The 21,279-nt window shown below is 61.4% G+C and overlaps 2 protein-coding genes across 2 annotated transcripts; both read right to left on the minus strand.

The window, feature by feature from the left end:
* Positions 1–438: 438 nt before the first annotated feature.
* Positions 439–8,883, minus strand: ARL8A (ADP ribosylation factor like GTPase 8A). Its single transcript, XM_036823373.1, has 7 exons — positions 8,478–8,883; positions 4,163–4,243; positions 3,793–3,866; positions 2,566–2,659; positions 2,285–2,352; positions 1,969–2,039; positions 439–1,508 (listed from the first exon to the last, which is right to left on the minus strand). The coding sequence occupies exons 1-7, from the start codon at positions 8,598–8,600 to the stop codon at positions 1,459–1,461; spliced, it is 561 nt and encodes a 186-aa protein (XP_036679268.1). The 5' UTR covers positions 8,601–8,883; the 3' UTR covers positions 439–1,458.
* Positions 8,884–9,982: 1,099 nt separating this feature from the next.
* On the minus strand, positions 9,983–19,770 carry PTPN7 (protein tyrosine phosphatase non-receptor type 7). Its single transcript, XM_036842173.1, is given in 12 exon segments — positions 9,983–11,346; positions 11,507–11,647; positions 12,452–12,565; positions 13,911–14,068; positions 14,706–14,816; positions 15,104–15,241; positions 16,355–16,431; positions 17,573–17,657; positions 17,945–18,128; positions 18,537–18,613; positions 18,615–18,852; positions 19,691–19,770. Coding segments are annotated over 10 exon segments (1,086 nt in total). The 5' UTR covers positions 18,663–18,852; positions 19,691–19,770; the 3' UTR covers positions 9,983–11,346; positions 11,507–11,553.
* Positions 19,771–21,279: the final 1,509 nt, after the last annotated feature.

The following is a 21,279-nucleotide window of genomic DNA, read 5'->3' on the forward strand; positions in this document are numbered from 1 at the left end:
AAACCAGCAGCTGGGACACCAACAGAGGAGCAGCCAAGGGTGGTAAGCCGTGGGCTCTGCAGGCCCGGCACTGCTCCCGCACCGCCCAGGACAATTCACCGGCTCCGCCAACTCTGGCTGCAGGTGGGGGCCTGGACAGACTCCCAGGAAGCAGGCTCCGTCCCGCACACACCGGGTGCAGCCGGGCAGTTCCCGACACAGACCCCCTCCATTCCCCTGGCAGCTGCTGGCTCAGAGCTGGGGACACAGGAAAGTCCGACTAGAGGAGGAGGCGGCAGGGCAGGAGCCGTCACGCTCGCGGGGGCTGCTCTGTAAAGGGCCATTGTGCGCCCGGGCGAGCGCGTGCCTCCCTTTGGCTGGGTGCGCCCAGGGTCGGGGACCAGAGTCCCCAGCCTGCAGGGCTGTGGACAGAAAAAAAACCCGCACCGCGCACCCCCCCAACACAAAATTGTCATTTATTCTTGTTGTTAGGAGGCAAAAAAATGTACAGTTACAAGAATCATTTTCCAAACAGAGGTTAAATATGAGCTGAAAAGTGTAAAAAAGGAAGAGGGACATCACTTTACAAATCATTAAATTAAACAAACAGAAAACAAAACCCAAAGAACCAACCCCCCATGCTGAGTTCTCTCCTTGTGCAACTCTGCAAAATGAGAACAGAAAATGAGGTGGCCCGTGGAGGTGAGGGCCCGGGGAGGGGCAGGAGCTGGGAGCCAGGAACAGGCGGGAGGGGCTGCTAGGGCGCTGGCCTCCTGCCCCTTCGCCCCCGGTATCCGGCGCCTGGTTGAGCCTGGTGGCCATGCTGAGGCTGGGGGCAGAGAAGGGTGTCTCTGGAAGCTCCCTTCAGCCTGTGACATTCAAACACTGCGGAGACAGGCCAGACTGGGAAGTGGAGACAAACGGGACGTGGGGACGGCCACCCGTGCCTGGGCTGGTACCTGCCCCTGTGCCAGCCTTACCTTTCCTGACCTGAACCGGCCCCAGCTAACCCCGCTATTCTCCTTCTCTCCAGACCGCCCCCTCCCAGATCCTGACTGGCCCCTGCAGCATCAAATGGTTGATTTTAGTCTTTGCTTAAATTAAAAAATTAAAATATATATACATATATATACTGTACACACAGGACAATAACAGAAGAGTGTGGGAAAGGAAAGCAGGGAGCGGGACAGGAGAGGAGGCGGGGCTGTGGGGCGGGGCTGCAGAGGGGAGGGAAGCAGGGCGGCGGAGAGACAAAGGGAGAGGGGAGGGGGGAGGTTAGGGGACCGGAGGGGAGCAATTTATTTTACAATAAAATCGGGAGTTCAAACCTCAGCAGAACAGGACTCTGGGACCCCCAGAGGGCCCCTCCCCACACCAAGTGAGGAGGGGTGGGCTTGGGGGGGCGGCAGGGGGAGGGGGCGGGAGCTCGGCTTCAGATCCGGAGGGCGGTCCCTGGTCCGAGGGGGCGGGGCCGGAGTCTCAGCTTCTCCGTGACTTTGAGTGCTGGATAAGCCACTGTAGGGTGATGTCTGCGGGGCAAGGGAGGAGGTTACAGGGCTTCAGGGCTGGTTCTCCTGAGGGTAGAGCATACACCTGGCGGCGGCGGGGCGGGGGGGGGGCGCGCTGCAGCTAGGGTCAACCCTAAGAGCATCACAAGCTCAGCTTCCAGCTGTCAAGCTCCGAACAGTCCCTGATGGGTGCAAGGGCATCTGGCTGCGGTGAAAGAGACGGAGCCACAGGACGAGTCCCTCAGACCAGAAGGGTCCGACCCTGCGATGTCACAGCCGGGGAGTGAGCCCCAAGGAGAGGGGATTTGCCCAAGATCACACACCAGTTGACTGCAGAGCTGGCGTGATGATCAGGATCGGGGCTTCCCGCTTCCTGTCCTGCCCAGGAGAGCCACGGCGCTCTGGGCTCCAAGGAGACAGCCACCGGATGCCTTCCCCTCCTGCCCCCTCCCCGCGAGCGCAGCGACGTCCCCAGACCCACCGATGTTGTCCTTTTCTTTGCAGGAGATGGAGTAGCAGCAGATCTCTCGGTCCTGGATGGCAGACAGATTCCTGCAGGAGACCAGAGCTGTCTGCTGAGGCTGCCACTGAGCAAGGAGCTGGGGTCCGGGGACCGGGCGCGGGGGCGGTCGGGGATGGAGGGACGGGGAGGGGGATGGGGGCGAAGGGCGGGGCTCGGGCAGGCGCGCTCTAGCGCCACCAAGCGGTGGGCACCGAGAGCAACAACAAGCCCTCCGCTCTGGCGCCTGGGAGTCTGGGGAGCAGGGAGGAAGGACAGGGAAGAGTCGCCAACTCACATTTTCTCGATCAGCTCCTTCTCATCCAAGGCTCCCGGGAGGTCTCGCTTGTTGCCCAGGACTAGGACCTGCCGAGAAGGGAGGGCAGGGCTCGGTCCAGGGCAGCAACGGCCAGGCTGCCCCGGGAGGGGGGCTGGCTTCCGCAGCCCCGTTGCCTCCGCACCCCTCCCTCCCCCCGCTCTCCACCCCCTGTCGCCAGCAGTGTTTACCCCCACCTGCCCCCAGCGGTCCCTGGGCCTTCCCGGCGAGCCCCCAACCCTCCCACTCCACTCGGGGCTGACCGGGATGCCCTGCAGCTGGGGCTTGTCCAGTAGGTTGTGGAGTTCATTCTTGGAGGCCTCAATCTTCTCTTGGTCAGCGGCATCCACCATGTACCTGGGGGGCGGCAGGTGGGGACAAGCTGACACCACAGGCTGTGGGGTGGGGGGGGGGAAGGAGCTGCAGCAGCTCTGGCTTGCCCCTCGGGGTCTCCAGGCCACCTGGGACGGCTCAGGCAGGTGCTCTGAGAACGTCTTCTGAACAGATGGGAGTGAGAACCTGCAGGGGCCGCTGGGCCTGCCCTTGTCCCATCCCCCAGACCCCTGGAGAAGCTGCTGCTCCCGTGGCAGCGCAGGGCCCCATAGGATTAGACCTAAGTCCTTCACAGAGTGACCCGCTCAGGGTCACTCACTTATGTCACTCACTTATGTTCTCAGGGCAGGGCTGGCTAGACAAGGGGGTGAAAACAGCAAAGGAAGCCCCAGAAGACTTTCCTGCATCAAAATGCTTTTTAAAAAATCAGGTTGGGGACTTCCCTGGCGGTCCAGTGGTTAGGACTCGGAGCTTCCACTGCAGGGGGCAAGGGTTGCATCACTGGTCTGGGAACTAAGATCCTGCATGCTGTGCGGCCAAAAAAAATTTTTAAATAATAAGAATAATAAAAAAATATCTGGTTACTGGGTGTAAGATAGGCTACAAAAATGTACTTTACAACACGGGGAATAGAGCCAATATTTTGATATAACTATAAATGGAGTGTCACCTTTAAAAACTGCATAAAAAAATAAAAATACATAAAAATTTAAATTTAAAAATCAGATTAAAAACAACGAAAGCTAAATGATCTTTTGTTTGGGCACATACATACGTAGGATAAAATTATTTTTAAAAAGCAAGGGAGAGAATTCCCTGGCGGTCCAGTGGTTAGCACTAGGCGCTCACTGCCAAGGGCCTGGGGTCAATCCCTGGTTGGGGAACTAAGATCCCACAAGCTGTGTGGCACAGCCAACAATGAAAGGAAAAAAAAAAAGCAAGGGAATGAACCACTAAATCACACAAAATTCAGGATAGGGGTGAGTCTGGGTTGGGGGTAGGCAGGGAGATGAGCAGGGACACACAGATGCTTCAGCATGAAGTGGTCAGTCTTCTGGTTCTCAGACTGGCCGGTGGGCGCCCAGAGCGTCTGTCAAAGGCAGCTGCACACAGGTGTGAGTCACCTGCCAACGACCACGGCCCTGCTGCGCACTTACACGATGGCGCTCACTCCTCGGCAGTAGCGCTCCCACATGCTGCGGAAGCGGGGCTGTCCCCCGATGTCCCAGAGCTGAGCAAGAGAGGTGAGCGGGTGTCAGCAGCAGGCAGGCCCCCAATCCATCCCAGCTCCCACGTGCCCCCCGCCTGCCCCAACGGAATTCCTTCTCTCCCTATGTCCCTGACTCCTAAGCCTACCTGAGCTCTTTCCCCAACTATCCAGTCGGACCCAAGCCTCTGCTTTCCTCTAGCTTCTCCTCCGGGGGCCCGACACATACAGACACGTGCACACACGCGCACATGTGCACACGCGCACACACATCCTCTGCGGCCGTGGGCTTGCGCCCAGGGGCCAGCTCGGCTGCGCACCTTGATGGTCACGTTCCCTTTGGTGATCTTGCGCATGTTGAAGCCCACGGTGGGGATCATGTCCTCATTGAACTGTCCCGACTGGAAGGAAGAGTCAGAATTGGAAAAGGGGCAAAAATCGCCAGGACCCAGATGCGCTGTCCGCGGCCGCCACGGACCAAAAGGCTGCGGGAATGAAGCAGAGGCCAGGCCGGAGCCTCTCAGGCGCCCCGGGGTCCCAGGCAGCTCCCGCGCGCCCCCTGCTTTCAAGCAAGACGGGCCATGACCAAGCCCGGTGTCCACCTCACACCCAAGCTCCCCTGTGACAAAGAGGCCCCTCGAAGTCGCTCGACCAGGATGGAGAAAGTCCTTCCTGAGGTCTAACCCACCTCTCTGTTGGACCAGAGCCCCCTTTCTGTATCTAGCCTCCGGTGGAGCAGGTCACGTTAAACAATCTAGGTTTACACTTTCACGCGGTAGTAAATGTTCACATCAAACTGAGAGTCGGTAAGTCAGCCACACCCCAAATGCAATGCGCAGCAAGCAACTTCTGGGTTTCTTTGTACTGTACCCATTTGTAGGATGGGTACTCCTCACCGTGCACCCCGACTAGACTGAGAGCTCTCGGGAGAGGAGCCACATCTACACTGACATTGGTGAATGTTCACCCAGTAAGTAGCAGTTAACCGTAATCCCGTTTCCCATAACCCACTTTCAAATTCTAACAATTCTCACGTCTCCCCTCTAAATTGTCTCTAAGATCTCTAGATTGTTCTAAACTAGCCACAGGCCTCTATTAAGGCCAGACCAAACTCCGCCCAAGGTCATCTCCACGTTCACATGTAGGACACCTCTGCTTCTCCCCCCAGACGCAGGCTGAAGGAGATGGGGCTTACTTAACCCTGAACCTGAGGGGACAGCCTTGTTCTGTTACGATGTCATTTCATTGTCTTCTACCAGGTGGGAGGAGTAATTTGCCTAAGGCCACACAAAGTGGTCAGGGGCTCTGACCATTGGCCAAAGTGTAGGACACGATGTTTTCTCATTCAGAGCCTGTGAGTCTGAATGAAGACCCCCCCCCCCCAATGAGACGGATTGATTCCCTTTTATCTTCAGGAATCACCTGAGCTCGTTCACCAAGTCCCTCGGATGTGAGCACTGAATGCTCAAGACTGACGCTCAAGATAAGATGGTTGAGGGCTCCTAACCTGGAGGCCAAAGAGGGGCTTCGGAGACCCCCTGAAAGTGCACACAATCTGTATGTGCACATTTTTCTTTGTACGTACACGCCTCTGGGGAAAGGGTCTCTGATTTTTATCGGATATCAAAAGGGTCCAAGAGCCTCTAAAAGTGAGGAAACGTGAGGAAAAGGTAGTGCCCTGAGGAGGTTTTGCTTTTGGCTAAGTAGGGAGAACCATGTATGGTTTAACTCCACAAATCCCAGCAGGGTGCAGGTGGAATGGGGCACCCACTGGACCCCAGCCCACTCCACCCCAACCGGGCAGATGAAGAATGTGGAGCCTGAGGAAGGAAGCCCAGCTCTTGTTTGTCACTCATCGTGGAGGAGCTTGGACAAGACACTTGGACCTCTCTGGGCCTCAGGGTTTCCTTCTGTGAAATGGCAGAAAAGGGTTTTGATTTCCTAACAATTGGCAAATAGGGCTCACAAAGTGCTTGGAAATGGTTTCCATACATGAGGAACCATCATTGCTCTTTGGCAACCCAGAACATTCACAGGCTCCCATAGAAATGAAAAGCCTAGCCTGGCAGAATCTGATCCTGGATAAAGGCGGGTTCCAGGAGGACCCTCAGGGAGCCAGGCTCCCCGGCCCCAGTATTTCCAGTTCAGCTGTGAATCAAAGCTAAGCTGGAACCAGTCACAACTTCATTTCCCGGCTAAGGCCTCAGATCTCACAAGCTCCTCATTCAAGGTCAGCAGGAACCCTAAAGTCATCCGGTGGAACCCCTGGCTCAGACTTGAATGCCCTCTGGCTCATCCCCCCTGGGTCAGCTCCAACACTCCAAAGTGCTTTATAATGAGTCAAAAATCCATCTTCCCAAGTCTACCCCAAAACTAGTTCTTCCATTGGACAGTCTTTTACACTTGGAAGTATTTGAAAATGGTCCTCTTGTTTCCCTCGGGCAAAAAAAAAACATCTCCTACTTTCTGGCAGCACGACTTTTTCAGAACTCAGAAAGTGAGTTTTGGGTTCTCAGGTGCACTGGAGAGTCTCTTTGTGATGTTTCCCAGCTCACATTAGCCCACTGAGCAGCTTACACATAAGCTCAATTTCTGTTTACAGTCAGACTCATAGAATGAGTAGGAAAAAACCAAATGGGTAAAAGCTGAGACAAAGAAAGGCCAAAAGAAGAGGCAAAGGGGATTCAGAAGGTCAGTGGTGGGCATGGGACAGAGCCCGGGGTCCTGACTCTTCATTTCTTTCTGAAAGACACTCCACTGTGATCACACACTGGTGGGCGGAAATGCTGTGACCCTGGAGGAGCTGAGAACTCTGGACTCACCCAGACTCGGGCACTCCCACTGCAGCCCACAAGGGATGGGTGTTCTGGAGAAGCCTCTTTCTAGGGAAATCCAGGCTGCACTTTTAGGATGTGTGAGTTGAGGTGGCAAATTTATGTCATAAAGATGAAGGCCCAGCTAGGGGAGGGGAGCCCTCGCTGCACCCCTCAGAAACTCCTGACCCTGGCAGTGAAACCTGTGACTCTTGGATTCCGTTTCTGACCTGCCAGAGCATCCCATTCTCTGGACACGACCAGGACACGGAACCGCCTGGGTTCCTGTGGATCCCCGCCTAGGAACACAGCTTTGTAAACGCTCCAGGAGGAGAGACTCCCTGGGGGCCAGAGGTGATGTCCAGGCTGAGCCACGAGAGCAGCAGCAGCACCGACTGGTCCCCTCTCGGCCTCACCCTGGAGACAGCTCCCAGATCTCGGCACCTCGGAGCTAAGCCACAGGCCCACAGGACCCGAGGCCAGGCGTTGCGCTCCTGCTTTTGGAGCCCAAGTCAACGCCAGGTCTAACCAGGGGCCTGCGACCAAGGGCCAGAGCCTGGGCAGACAGGAGCCCAGGAACCATCGTGCCAACAAACCCAGCCTGGGCCCGAAGAGCCTGTCCTGCTGGGTGAGCGGCCAGGAGCCCCTGGGCAGAGGTCATCGCAAACATGTTTGGGAAAGGAAGCCAGTGCCCAAACATGCCATCATGGGGTACCTGCCCCCCAGTCTCCCTCCACCCTTCTCTTCGAGGGTGGGCAGGATGCAGGCAGGGGAGGTACCCAGGCTGGCAGGTCACACTTCTCTGCTGACCCCTGTCATGTACGGCCGCCCCACAGCTCTCAGAAACCCCCGTCTGCGGACGAGGGCCGGGTCCCCAGACACCTCAGCTCTGCCCAAGCCTTCCTCAGCCCCACATGCCCAGCCCAGCCCAGCCCTCTCAGAAATGCAGGCCACAGCCGCTACTGCAGCTCAGCTCAAACACCCAGAGAGCTCATCTTCCCCTTTCTTTGAGGCAGATTTTAACTCCTCCCCACCACTGCCCTGGCGCTGAAAGGCTTACACTTGCCCACCTCGGTCTTGATGACCCAAAGCCCTCAGAGCCACTCTCCCTGTGTCCCCAGAGTGGACCTGCCCCTCCACCTCCAACTCATCCTCTGGGTCCGAAGCACCCCCTCCTGCCCTGCAACTTCCGGGCCAGGCCGGGACTCCGAGCTCCCTTTAGGATGCCGGATGCAGTGCCTCCTCCCCGGACCCCCAGCTGGACGCCACGGTCGGGGAGAGGTTCCCCGTGGAGAAGGAGTCTGGGCTGGAGCCCAGGGCCTCTGCTGATTCCACTCCCCCCAGGGATCCCTCCCCCCCATCCCCCATCAATAGCACCGGGGCTTCCTCTTCCGGCCAGGAGGGGTTAACCCCCGGGGTGGGGCCGGGCCGGCCCGGGCCCCCTCCCCCAGCCTCGCGGGCATCCGTCCTGCGACCCTCCGCGCGCCGCACGGGCAGGCCCCTGCACTTTCGCCCCGTCATGCGCCAGGGTGCGGGTGCCGGAGGAGGCCCGTCTCCGCGGGCGGCGGTCCCTCTGGCCTCGTGACACCCTCGGCGCCACCGGTCCTGGGGCCCGGGCCGCGTCCCCTCGTCCCCCGCCCCTGCGCCCGGCCGTGCCATCCCGGCCCGGGCGCGCGCCGCCAGGTCCCCAGGGCCGTGCTAGGCCCCGCGCGCCCGGGCCCGCGCCTCCCCGCCGGCGCCAGCTGTGCCGGCCACGCCAGGCGGTGACCCGCTCAGCTGGGCGCGGCGGGGACCTGAGGCCCGGCCGGCCGGCGCCCCGTACCGCGATCACGTTGACGAAGGTGGTCTTGCCCGAGTACTGCAGCCCGACCAGCGTGAGCTCCATCTCCTCCTTCCAGAACAGGGCCTTGAACCAGTCCAGCAGCTTGTTGAACAAAGCGATCATGGTCGCTGCGCCGGCCGCGCCCGGTGCCGGCCTCCCGCCGCCCCTCGTGCCCTCGCGCTGCGGCCGGAGCGGCCCCTCCCCGGTGCGGCCCGGCTCCAGACTCGGTGCGGGCGGAGGCTCGGCTGGAGCGCGCGGCCGCCGACGACTCGCTGCCGGATCGGCGCGCCGATGGGTGTGGCCTCCGCGCGTCCTTCTCCTCCCGGTCGCCGTCCTCCTCGCAGTCGTCCTCCTCCTCGTCCTCTTCCTCCGCCCGCGCGGCCGCCGGCCCTGCTCGCCCCCGAGCGAGCGCGCTCCTCCTGGCTGGGCCGGGCGGGCCGGGCTGCGGGTGCGCTGGGCGGGGCGACCGCGGGCTTCGGGGCGGGCCGGGCTGCTGTGCGCTAGGGGCACTTGGGGAAAGAGCTCCGATTGTTTTTCGCCTTCCCGGGTTGCCGTGCCCCGATTGGCACCCGCTTCCTTCTTACAGGGCGGTGGGCCCGAGGTGGGCGAGGGCCCCGTTGAGCGGGAACATTTCCAGGGTGGAGGAGGGTGGTCCGTGGCTTCCCAGGACGCGGGGACGATGTCTCTAAGATCTTTTGTTCCCTGAGTCCTTGCCTCTGAGCATCTCTCGGTACCGGAGCCCCAGTGGAAGGGAACATCCACCTGTGAGGCCTTGTTAACCACGAGGTACCAGGACCACTTGCTTAGGAAGCCTCTGGCCCAAAGTGACTTTTTCTGGGACCACCATGATACTAAACAGAGAGAGTCCTGGGTGGGGGGGGATTCCCATGAGGGAGGTTTGTGGCAAATGAAAAAAGTGGGCCTGTTTTGGTAAAAACCAAAGTTTTCTTCAGGAGAGCTGGCGGTAGGAGGTGTGCGGCTTGCGGAGATGCTGGTCCTGGGAGGACCCAACCTCGGGGCTGCTGGACCCCCCGATCCCACACCCCGCTTTGGGCGTGCCTTCCTATTTGGCCTCCACAGGCACTCACGTGGCGTCTGTGGTTTTAGTCAAAGGTGCATAAAGTTTCAATGTCAACCATATCTGCCAAGCCCAGCCGAGATGACCCCGAACGATCAGTTGCCAAAGTGGAGGTATCACAAAGTCCTGGCCCTGCGCAATATCCTGGGTTATTAAGTTATTAACTTACATGGTCTTTCTAGTCCTTGCCCTTTGTGAGTCCCTCTCTAGTGCCTAAGGAACACCTTTGCCCGTTTCCCAGACTGACTCCAGTGTCACTTTGTTTCATGTGTCCCTGGAAGGGCTGTAAGAGTGCACGTCCTGGGGTAGAGATGCAGCCTGTTCCTGGTCTGTGAATTCTTACTCTCTCTACTGATGCAAAGAGGCTCCAGAGGCCTGAGAGGAAGAGGGAAAGAAGCAATGACTCAATCATCTGAGAAGTCTTTATTTTCCCACCTGCTCACTCTTCAGAGCCTGTCCTCAAGCTCTGGGACAGGGTTGGGGCAACAGCGCCCAGGGAGGGGAGTCTGCCACCCGTGCGGTGGCTTTCCTCCTGTGGGGTCTGAGCTCAGGGAGGACCAGGCGCCTGATGGCCCTGCACCCAGCGCCACGGGCACCGGGAGTGCCTCTCATAGGGCAGGAAAGCTTCAGGAGGGGGTGAGCCCATTCCCAGGCGGTGAGGAAGGAGGACCAGCAGAAGCATTAAGGAAGTCACCCTCGGTTCCGACGCTGCATGTTTTCCAGAAGCGCTGTCTGAGGGAAAGGCCAGCTGTTCTCTGGGACCCAGCTCCTTGGGGGGTTCCTCGGAAAACTGGCCCCGGCAAAGGCAGCCGCCAGGGGCCAAGCACCTGGAAAGATGGTGCCTGCCTTCCTCCCCATGGGCAGCCCATCTTGGATTCAAGGACGAAGGATTTGGACGCCTCGCTGGGGTGTGGTGGTCAGCCCTGAGATAGATCTGGGGGGCCCTGGACATCGTGTGGATGTGAGGTGCAGAGGGGAGTTAGCTCTCTGGGGGGGTCCGGGTTCAGCCTGAGCCCCTGGGTCCATGTAGGTGCTTTAACCCGGGTTGCTCATGGCAACAGCCAGACATCCAGGCGTGCTCTGCGGGGAGGAGGCCATGGCAGGGCTGCTTATCTAAAGTCAGGCAGTGCTCTCGGCTCCTTGCTCGTCTCTTGTGTCCTCCCTGGGTACTCGGAGTCCCTTCTGGGGTCCAAAGGCAGGCAGAGGATGCTGGGCCTCCCTGGAGAGTAGCTGGGGTGGGTGGCCGGCAGTTACGGAGGCAGGGGCAGCTGTCTGGGCCTCCAAGGAGTCCGCACACTTTCCCTCTTCTAGAGATTTCAGCTGTCCCACCAGGTCACCTCCATAGCCTGCTCCCCGGACACTCGTGTGGGCACAGGGGTAGTCTGGTCCTTGCTCTCTTTGGGGGGTGTCCAGCCTCACAGATGTGGGTGAAGAGGCAGAGTCCCTGCTAGGATGCTGAGGACTTGGCCAAGGTAGCACCAGGCTTTTCCCAGCTCAGGTCATCGGCCTGTTCTCGGGCTGGGCCAGGGTGGGGGGTGATCTTGCAGTCACTCTCTCGCCAGCCCCAGGAAGGGGGTACAGCCGGAGTGGCTTCTAGGTGCTCCTCTGGTTGTTCTCCCCCGGTGGCAGTAAAGCACCTGATGTCCACATCCGAGGAAGAGACCGAGGCTCACACGGCGTTTCAGGGACCAGGATGCCCGGGTCTCTTTCCCAGCTCTGTTGTCAAGGTCAGCTGCCAGCTGTAAGCTCGGAGGGACATGGGGGGTTGCCCCTGGTGTCCACTGGGGGCCTCTGCAGGGAGCAGGGGAGTGGGCAGTGCTGAAGAGCCAGTGTCTAGCCCGGTCCTCACCGTCCAGCTTCCTGTGACCCCAGACACACCCCGAGGGGCACCCTGTTCCCATGCCCACCCAGGGGGTTCCCCAGGTCACAAGGCCCACTTTCCCAAACCCACCTTCCCAGGCCCAGGGAAGCGGCCCTGGGCGGGGGAGGGTGCCAGGGTCAGGGGTTGGGCTCCTCTGGCAGCTGGGCGGCGTACAAGGCCAAGGTGTGGTGCAGGAACTGGTACTGCTCCGCGGTCTGGATCATGCCCCCCCTGCGGGGAGAGGCGCGCAGGCCGTGAACAGCGGTCCGGAGGGGAGAGCCTGAGCTGCCCGAAGGCCTGTCGGCTCCTCCTTCCAGGTGCATCCTCTGCAGCGGACTCCTCCCGCTGCGCCCTCCCCAGCCCGGGGTGGGGGGTAGGAGGGGCCCACGCGGGCAGGGGTCTTCTCTGACCCCTCAGCTCCTGGGGCAGAACCAGCCCCTGAGTCCCCAGGCTGGGCCAGGAACATTCCTGAGCCCCAAGATTTCCTCTTCCTGGTAATCTTAGAAGTAATAATTCTATATATGTGTATAGTAGGCACTCGTGTTCCCCCAATACTTTCACATCTGTTAATGCGTTCCTTACGGCAGCTCTCTGGGGAAAGGGCCATTGTTTCTCTCTAGATAAAGAAATGGGGACCCAGGGAAACACGGTGACAGCTCAGTGAGATGCACCCTGGTCCTCTGTCTCCAAATCCAGTGAGCTTCTGTGCATCGCCTATGGCCGCCTAGTTTCTAGAACCAACCGTACTCTTTCCCCCCACCTTTCCCCTGAGGAGGGAATTTGGAAAAATAGAGACAAAAAACAGAAGAGATTGAAAGCGCGGGTAAATCCATAGGGTGGCCTATTTAACTCTAGGCGCCCCACGTCTGCCACCCCCCCCCGCCCCCCGCCAGAGAGCTAAAATTCTAGATTCTAGATAGAGATTCTCGCCAGGGTGTGAGCTGCAGAAGAACAGCTCTTTAAGCGAAAGGGGCCCCTTCCTTTCCCACAGGAAGTGCCTGGTGGTGAAGTGCCCCGCTCAGGCCGCAGACCCACCTGTCCAGCCGCAGCTGGCACACGATGCCCAGAATGTCCACTTCCCCGAGGGCCTTCAGCTGTTGGCAGCCGATGCGGGTGGCGATGAAGCAGCCAGTCCGGCCGATCCCTGCGCTGGGTCCGGGGGTCCAGGGAGGGGGCGGGGAGGTCACAGGGGGCCGGGTGGGTGGGGAACAGAAGGGAAGTAGGGGTGCCTCCACGGGGTGGGGGGCGGCCACGGAGGCGTCTGCATCCCTCACTGGCCTCACCCTAAAGCCGGTCCAGGTCGCCCTCGGGTCCTGTGGACGTTTTGAGGAGCTCTCTCCTGCTCAGTGGGGGACAGCCGCTTCCTGCTGGCAGGGCCCACGCTGGGCTGGATGACCCCGCGGAACGCCCTCCCCTAACCATGACGCGTCCTCACAGCTGCTGGTGCTCGGCGCCCTTGCCCGACTCGGTCCTGCCCACAGTCCTGTCCTCTGTGCTCTGTCGTGCCCTTGACTTCCTCCCTTCCTCAGGAAGTCTTCCCCTGTGAGCCCCTGACCTCCCAGCACTGTGTCTGGGTGCACCTGCGGGAGGGGCTTCCAGACCCCTCTGCCTGTGCTTTTGGCCGCTGTGTTCTAGTTGGAATGTGTATCCCAAATGCTTTCCTTATTTTAAGTCTGTCCCCTGTATCACCCCTGACTCCACCCCAATCCACTTCTTACCCTGTGGCCTAAGTATTCTTTGTAACTGGCAAATCCAGTTTTCCGAGCCAGTCCCGTGAGGCCCCTCGTCACTTATCTTCCAGGCTTTTTCATCCCTGCCCCCTTCCCGTGTGACATCCGGCCCCTACTCACTGACTCTGCTCCCAGCGTCATGTCAGTCTCTAAACTGCACCTCTGGGCCTTTGCACGTGTTGCTCCATCTGCCTGGCATGCTCCCCCCCCCCCCACCATCTTCGCTTGGCTAATGCACCTTTCAGGTCTTAGCTTGGCTTAGAGGCCATTTCTCCTGGAAGACGTTCTCTGGCCAAAGTCTGGGTTGGGCGACTTCGTTCTGTGCCCCCCGCCCCCCAGTCCCCTTTATGTTCTCATCATGCTGCGTCCTGTTCGTTTCATTGGCTGTCTTTCCCACCAGACCATAAAACTTGGCAGAAACCAAACTGTCTTGTTCACAGCTGTCTCCTTAAGCATCTAACACTGTGCCTGGCAATACCAGGTTTTCAGTAAACATTCACGAGTGAATAAATGCATTTCCTGACAGCGGGGATCATGTTCGTCTCCTGCCTCAGCAGACTGGGAGCTGCCTCTCTGGACTGTGCCTGGGTGTCCAGCCCACACGTCCAGGTTGTGCAGCCAGAGGGAAGGACAGAGCACTTGCTGGATGACCTAGAGATTCCTGTCCAAGTAAGACCTGGGCCTGCCCGGCCCTGCTCTGCTTAGACTCCTTCCCAGGAGGGGCCCAGTGGGGAGGAAGGGCTTCCGGGGGAGGGGGCACATACCTGCAGTGGACCACGACGGGCCCAGTGTTGGCAGCTGTCTCTGGGCTGTCCTCCACCTCGGCCACCAGGCGCAGCAGGGGCCCAGCCGATTCTGGGGTCTGGTGGTCAGGCCAGGCCGAGAAGAGGATGTGCTTCACTGACCGGCGCTCTTCCTGGTGCTGGGTGGGGACAAAGCGTGAGAGCAGGGGCAGGATGAGGGCACCGCCCGTCCTCTTCTCTGGGGCTGGGGCTGGAGTGACCCGAGCAGAAGACTCCAGCCTTGTCCAGCTCACTGTGCTCTACCGCTCCCTCCTCGGACACTCTCTGGGGAGCGCGGAAATACCCAAGTTCAAGTCCTGGCTCTGCCTCCAGCCAGCACGTGGCTTTGGGTGACTCCCTTGACCTCACTTTCTTCACCTTGAAAATGGGGCCATGATGCTCGGAGGATAGAGAAACGCTTTGGAGAGCAGAAGACGCTACACAATAACAGAAGCGTTTTTAGGCACTTTTACAAGTTATTAAGCATCTTGTCAAACGGCCCGCGGTTCCTCCAGCAGTGACTCCAGGACCCCGCCCCCTCCTCCGGGCGTTTGGCACAGACCGCTGGGCCTTCCTGGCGGTTCCCACAAGGATCGTTGGCGCTGCCCTACTGGACTAGAGGCTCCCTGAGGGCGGCACCCACATCCCTCTTCTTCTAGTCCCAAGCAGCTCTTTACATGTGGGTTCAAGCAGGTTTCCCTGAGTAGACCTGTGACTCCCAGGGAAGTTCCAGAGAGTGAGGGTGGCCCGACTTCCCTGTGGACCAGAGGGCGGTACCTGGATGGTGAGCTGCCTCACGGTGTATTCCGGGCTCTCTCTCACGTCCTGGACATGGATGCGGAAGGGCCCGTAGGTCTCCTCCTCCGTGGGCCAGTAGTGGACACACTTCTGGGGGGAGGGAGCTGGGAGTCAGGGGCCAGGGCAGCAGAGATGGGAGCGGGGACCCCCGCTGCGAGGGCTGGGCTGTCCTGAACTTGACACCTGCAGATAAAGTGCCCCCCACCCCTGCTTCTGGCTGGGGATGGCCTCCCTGCCACGTGTCTCAGGAACTGACAGGTGTCCTCAGCTCCCAGGGGAGGCCCCTGCCCCGAGCTGCCCCAGCAGGGGTGGGGGCTGCAGAGGTGGGTGCAGCCTCTCCGTCTGGGTTCGCCAGGGACCGCGCCTCAGCCTCTTACCTCCTTGCCCTCTCGGAGCTGAGTCAGCATGACGATGAGGGACGTCTCCTCCTGCCACACCATCTCCCAGAAGTCTGACACGGTGTTGGGCATAGGGCCCTGGGTGGCGATGTAGGCCTTGTCCTTCCCACCGTATCCCTGCAGGCGGAGGAGGCCGGGGAAGGGTGGCCGGTGAGGCCGGGGCCCTGGGGCGGCCAGACCTGCAGGCGCCGGGCTCAGGCTGCAGCCAGGGACCGTGCAGCCCGGACACACACGTCACAGACACACACGCCAGACGCCACATGGCGGACACGACACGGGCTCTGAGTGAGAACATCCGGTTCCAACCCCTGTTCTGCTCACTGCCTGTGCAGCCGAGAGCGAGTTTCCCAGCTTCCGGTCTGTAAACGGGGTGTAATGGCCGTCCAGCAGCACGTGGTGCACACCAGACTCTACGAAGTGTGTTGGGTTGAGTCTAGCATCTTTCAGGGCCTCTGTGAACGTTCCCTTCCTCCCCCGCTGCTTTCTATTGAATACTAGCGCAAGAGGCGAAGAAAACAGTTCAGTATTTGTCGAGCGGATGTTTCCCTTTTACATGCTACTTTGTATATTTAGCAGCGAGGCGTAGCACACTCCTGCCAGCCTTTCCTCTCCCCTTCAGGATCCTCAGCTTCTTGCTCCTCAAGGGACGGTGAAATCCAGACCCCCCCCCCCTTCACCAGGCCGCGTTTCCCCCGAAGGCGGCTCCGGCTGCGGGTTATTCACCGGGGCGCCCGGCCGCGGTCCCACCCACTCTGAGCCGCTAGAGGGCGCAGTCTGCACCTGCCGCCTCCCACCCCTGCGGGCTGACGCTGGGGATGGAGCCCACCTGGCCTCCCCGCCTCCCGGTTCCTTGACTGAAGCCGTCTCCACGAAGGAGGGGCTGCCTGGAGCAGCGAAGGCCAGAAGGGAGGGAGCCGGCCGAGCGCCCCCAGTTGGCGCTGCACCTTCCGTGCAGACCTGGGAGCCACAGGCTGGGCCTGGCCCGAGCCGCCCTCGGCGCTGTGAGGCTGGCAGGGGCCGCAGGACGGGGTGCGCCAAGGAGACCGGGGTCTTCCTTCCGGCGTCTGACGTCTGCTCTGTGCTCCCGCCTGGCGTCCTGGCCTGTTTGCGCCGGCTTGGCTCGGAAGGGCCGTGGCAGCCGTGGGTCGGAGCTGGGACACCAGGTGCCCGAACCACCAGCCGTGCTGGGCGTTCTCTGGACATAGCCCCCCTTCCCCGCCGGCGACTCACCCGGATGTAGTTGGCGTTGATGTAATCTCCGTCCTCCTGGCTCTGCGCCCGGCCCAGACAGACGCGGCTCTGGGGGTCTAGGAAGTAAAAATCAGCAGAGACCACAGGTCAAAAGGTGACCAGCGAAGCAAACTCATGCAGGGCCAGAGAGAGGAGAGTCCTGTGCTTGTCACGGCACCTGCGAATAGCAGGTGGCCGATACCTATGGCATTATTTCACATGCACGCAGAAGGGAGCCACAGAATGTTCCTGACCAGCAGTGGGCCATGGTCACAGAAATAACTGGGAAGGTTCCCTGGCTGGTGCTGGGCAGGATGGACAAGCGAGGAGAGGGCCGTTACTGAACGACATTCTAGTCTGGAGATCAGTGAGGCGCAGAACAGGGTCATAGCGATACAAATGGAAAAAGAGATATTGTCTCCTGAGAGGCCGGACTGGAACTGAGGCTTCATTCCACCCCCAAGGCGAGTCAGCCTGGCCGTCTAAGGGGGCCTTTCCCCAGCTCCAGTCCAAGCCGGATGAAGAAGCAGGCTCCCCAGGGCCAGCTGGTCTGGACGGAGGGTGCCTCGGGGCCAGGAGCAGGGCAGTCCCCCCTTCCGTGAGTGCTAACAGCCCCCGGACTGGCCCAGGCAGGCAGAGGGCTGTGGCCTCCAGACTGGGGGTTCCTGGAGGTGGCCTGGCCACATAAGGCTGCTCTGAGCGGAGCGGGAGGGGGAGAGTGTCCCCGGGCCTCGTGCTCAGAGGGCCTGTGCCTGCCTCTGAAATACAGGAGGTGCTGACCCCGGGACCCCCATCTGCAGCCTCCTCGCTGCCTCCATCTGAGATCCTCCAGCCCCCTCTCGGGGAGCCATCCTGACGGGGCCTCTCCCCCCGCAGACCTGTGTGGGCCCTTTCCCACGTGGGAAGAAGAGGAGGAAGGAGGTTTGGTGCAACTGGCTGTGTGACCTCCAGCAGGTTACACAACTTCTCTGTGACTTGGTTTCCTCATTTGTAAAATGGGGATAAGAACACCATAGACCGACTTCCTGGGGTCACACTGGGCAGTGCCGTCCTATCCTCATGCTGGTTGTGGCTACGGCTCCCCTTCCCCAGCCAGGCCCGGGTGTGGGCATTCGTCTGCCGGAAGAAGAGCCTCTGCGGACGGCAGCTCTCTCCTGGCCGAGGCTGTGTTTTGCCTTCTGAACGCCTCCAGCCCCAGGCCCCTGCTGCAGTCCTTACTTGGCAAGATGGTCTTGTATCGGTCCTTGGAGGCATGGCCAGGAATATCCAGGTCTTCAGGGCTGACAAAGTTTGAGGGGATCTTCTGGCGGGGGGAGGAAGCAAGTGAACAGCCAACCCCCTTCCAGCCTCCTCTCCCTCCACCTTTCCTAGTAGAGCTGGGACCCAGCTGTTCCCTCCTGGCATCAGGACGCAGGTCTAGATGTGGTGGAGGGCAGAGGAGGGAGCCTGGGCGGGTTCCTTCCTGGAGACCCCGGGGTTCTCTCTCCCAAGGGCCCAAAGGGGACAGGCCCACAGGCCAGGGTAGAGTGGTGCCAGCTGGCTCTCCTGATTCAGAAGGGCAGTGATGCGGAGGGGACCCCACGTTCTTACCAAGAATTCCTCTTCCAGCTGCTTGGGGCTGGGTGGCTGGTGCTGCAGGGCCCGGCGGGTGAGGGGGTGCCCGGCTGTGCGCAGAAAGTGCAGGGTGACCTCCTGGGGCGTGCGCACCGAGCAGATGGGCTCCACGGCCCCCAGGGACCGCACGTCCAGCATCAGAGCCACATTGGAGCCGCGCCTGCAGCACAGACGGCCAGTGCCCCGTGAGCCCACGCGCGGTCAGCCTCTGACAGTTATGATTGTTACGGGCACCTCTGGGGGGCGGCTCCTTGTCTCCCCTTGCCCCAGAGGCCCGGGCCCTGTGCACCCCCGCCCCTTGTCAGCCAGAGCTGCTGCCCCCACTTCCTGTTCCCAGCCCGGCCCCTAGATCTCAGACCCGTATCCAGGCCTGGAGGCCCCGGCCCCCTCCAGGGGTGCTCAACCCGACCTGGGGCTTGGGGCACAGGTGCGAGGCTGACGCAGAGCTTGTGCCCCAGACAGGTAAAGGGCATGCAAATGACATGCAAATGAGCACATCTGGTTTCCTTTTCCTGGAGAGGTGGTGAGGGTCCCGCAGGAGGGAAGCCCCTCCCGGAAAAGGTCTCACCTCTCCTGCAGGCGCACGTGCTTCTTGGCTGGCGCCTGGTCAGGTGGAAGCTGGGTCATGGCTGCCCTCAGGGGAACGGGTGGCTGGCGGCTGTGCTCTGGAGTGCCCCCCGCAGGCCTGGACCATGCTGGGGGGCTGGGCCCAGGGGAGGCTCACTCGGCCATGAGTTTTGACCTCTGGGCTGCCTGGCCCAGGCCGGCTTTCTGCCCTCTGGCACCTCTGTTTTCACTGGGGTGTCTTCCGTTCCCCAGGAAGTGGCGGTGTTTTCACCCTGGGAAGGCCAGGATCTCTGCAGAGGCACCCGGGAGGCGGCAGCCTGTGTTTAGAGTAAGGGCAAGATGAAAGGTAGAGACGGTGGGTGAAGATAGGAAGGAATCTGGGGGGAGGGGGCGGGGCGGGGCGCTGCCCCAGCCCTACGCTGGAGGCCAGGTCAGGGAGGGCGAGGGGGGAATATAGCGGTTCTGGATGGAAGAAGGGCTCACACACACCCACTCTGGGTGTACAGGGGCCTCCTCTGGACGAGAAGGTGGAGACCTCCTGCAGCCTTGGAGCCAGCCGGGGCCCCGGGCGTGCGGGCTGCTGGCCCAGCGGGACCCTCGCCCGGCTGCTGGCACTTCCAGCCCCAGGGTCATCCTGGCTTCTGGGGTCTCTGTCCAAGGAGGGAGGCTGGGGGTGTTTCCTTCCTCCTCTGCCCATCCCCCCCCAGCCCGCCTCGGTAACCGTCACAGGAAATGGCCTCACCAAGCCCTTGAGCGACAGCGCATATGGGGAGGCAACAGCTGGGGGCACAAGAGGGGGCGCAGAGGTGGTGGGGGGCCCTCCTCTGGGGGACAGTCCCCATCTTCCAGACCAGGGTCCCAGCTTCCGAGTCGGGGAGGGGCTGTGGGGTCACCGCGCCCGCAGGGGCCGAGCGGGCCAGGCGCCGAGTGGGCAGAGAGGCTCTTGCAGCAGGAGGGCCTCGTCCGCCTCTCCTCTCCCTTCGGGGCCTTGCCCACCCCTCGGGGACATCAGGGGGTCAGCACCCACGCCCCAGCCGGGCACCGTGGCCCCGGGCACCCTCCTGCTCATCCCCCTCCGAGACGCCCTCCCTTGTCTCCCCAGGTTCTCACAGCCCTGGCCCGCGGGGCTCCTCCCCGCCCCCCTCAGGTACTTACTGAAGCAGCTGTGTCCCCCAGCGCCTCTTGCCAGCTGTCTGTCTGTCTGTTGGTCTGTCTTTGAGGGCTGAGAAGGCTTCAGGAAGCCAGCTTCCTCCCTCCGCCCCTCCTCGCTGCCACCCACGCACGCCCCAGCTGCCTGTTGCCACCACCAGGGGTCGGCGGCCTCCCGCCTCTGCCCCTCTGGGGGCCGCTGGCCGTGTCCCAGCACCTTTGCCACGGGCCTGGCCCTGCTCGCCGGGAATGGCCGAGGCGCCGGGCCATTCTTGACCACCCGGCCCCCTCCTCCAGGGCATCTCCTCCAGGTCCTGGGTGCGTCCAGCCTCTGCCAGCTCGTGGGGCAGGGCTGAGCCGACCCTAGCTCCAGGCTGCCCTGCAGAGGCCCGGGTACTCCTGCTCCCACCGACCTCGGCTGGAGACTGATTTCCACTTCTTTGCTTCTGCCTTGGAGCCTCGCCCTGGAAGCCCTTGCCCCTTCAAGCCGCGGGAATCGTGCCAGGCACAAACAGAAGTGGGCACAGACTGGGTGGGGCAAGGGAAGGCAGGAGTTCTTGCTCCCCAAGGGGACAGGCTCGGGCCAGGCCAGAAGGGTCATCCCAGGCCCTGAGCCACACCCCGGCGCCCAGCCGCCTCTGGCCTGAGCCGGGCCAGCTGCCCTGGGAGTCGGTAGTAAAGACAGCTTGTAGGAGGGTCTCGGGGCTTTCCCCGTCTCCCAGGCGCCCCCCCCCAGGCCTCCTCCCAGAACCCTGACGTCTACTCAGAGACCCACGGAGAGCGGACAGCCTCTGGCTCTCACACCAGGGGACCCCTGTGTCTTCTTTGCCCCTGGGGTGCCTGAAGCCTGGGCCTGGGGAGGGGGGTGCCCAAGTCCAAGACCCCACTGGCCCACCTCTGCCTCACCAGCGGGCCTCCTGTTGGCTCCCTGCTCAGCTCCTTTCACCTTGAAACGTTCCCGACACCTTCCGCTCCCGGCGCCCACAATCCCATCCTTCCCCTTCCACCCACTTCTCTGATTCAGCCATCAAAGGGTGACAGCAAACAAGCACTGACGTACAACAGGCCCGGGGGTGGGCACGCAGGAGGGGGCGGTGGGGAGGGGCTGGCCTCCAGGTGGAGAACAAGATGGCCCTCTGGGGCTCAGGAGGTCCAGAGCTGAGGAAGCACTTGGCTCTGGTGCCCAGACGGGGAGGAGGGCGCAGGAGCCTGGGTGGACCTGTGGGCTGTGACCTCTGCCTCAGCTGGCCCTCAACCCCGCCAGTGTTTCCACTAGTGGATGGGGGGGGGGGCCTAGGGATCAAAAGGGGGGCAGGAGGGGATTGGAAAGAGGGCCACCCCCTCCGGGGCAAGCTGTTGATTGTTATCGAGAACAGGAAGCTAGGGTACCGCAGGGGTGGGGAGGAGGAAGCGGGCGAAGCCCTCCCCAAACCGCTCTGCCTGCGCCCCCAGGCTCTTAGGGTCTGAGCCCTCTGGCTGGGAGCATGCCTGCCTCCCAGGTTTGAGAAGCCTGAGGCTGAGCTCCTGGGTGGAGAGCAAGGAAGCTGGGGGCCAGGAAATGGGCAAGGGGGGTGGGGGGGTGGGTAGTGGTTGGG

Source organism: Balaenoptera musculus, chromosome 1 (assembly GCF_009873245.2).
Source record: "Balaenoptera musculus isolate JJ_BM4_2016_0621 chromosome 1, mBalMus1.pri.v3, whole genome shotgun sequence".
Taxonomy (NCBI): Eukaryota; Metazoa; Chordata; class Mammalia; order Artiodactyla; family Balaenopteridae; genus Balaenoptera; species Balaenoptera musculus.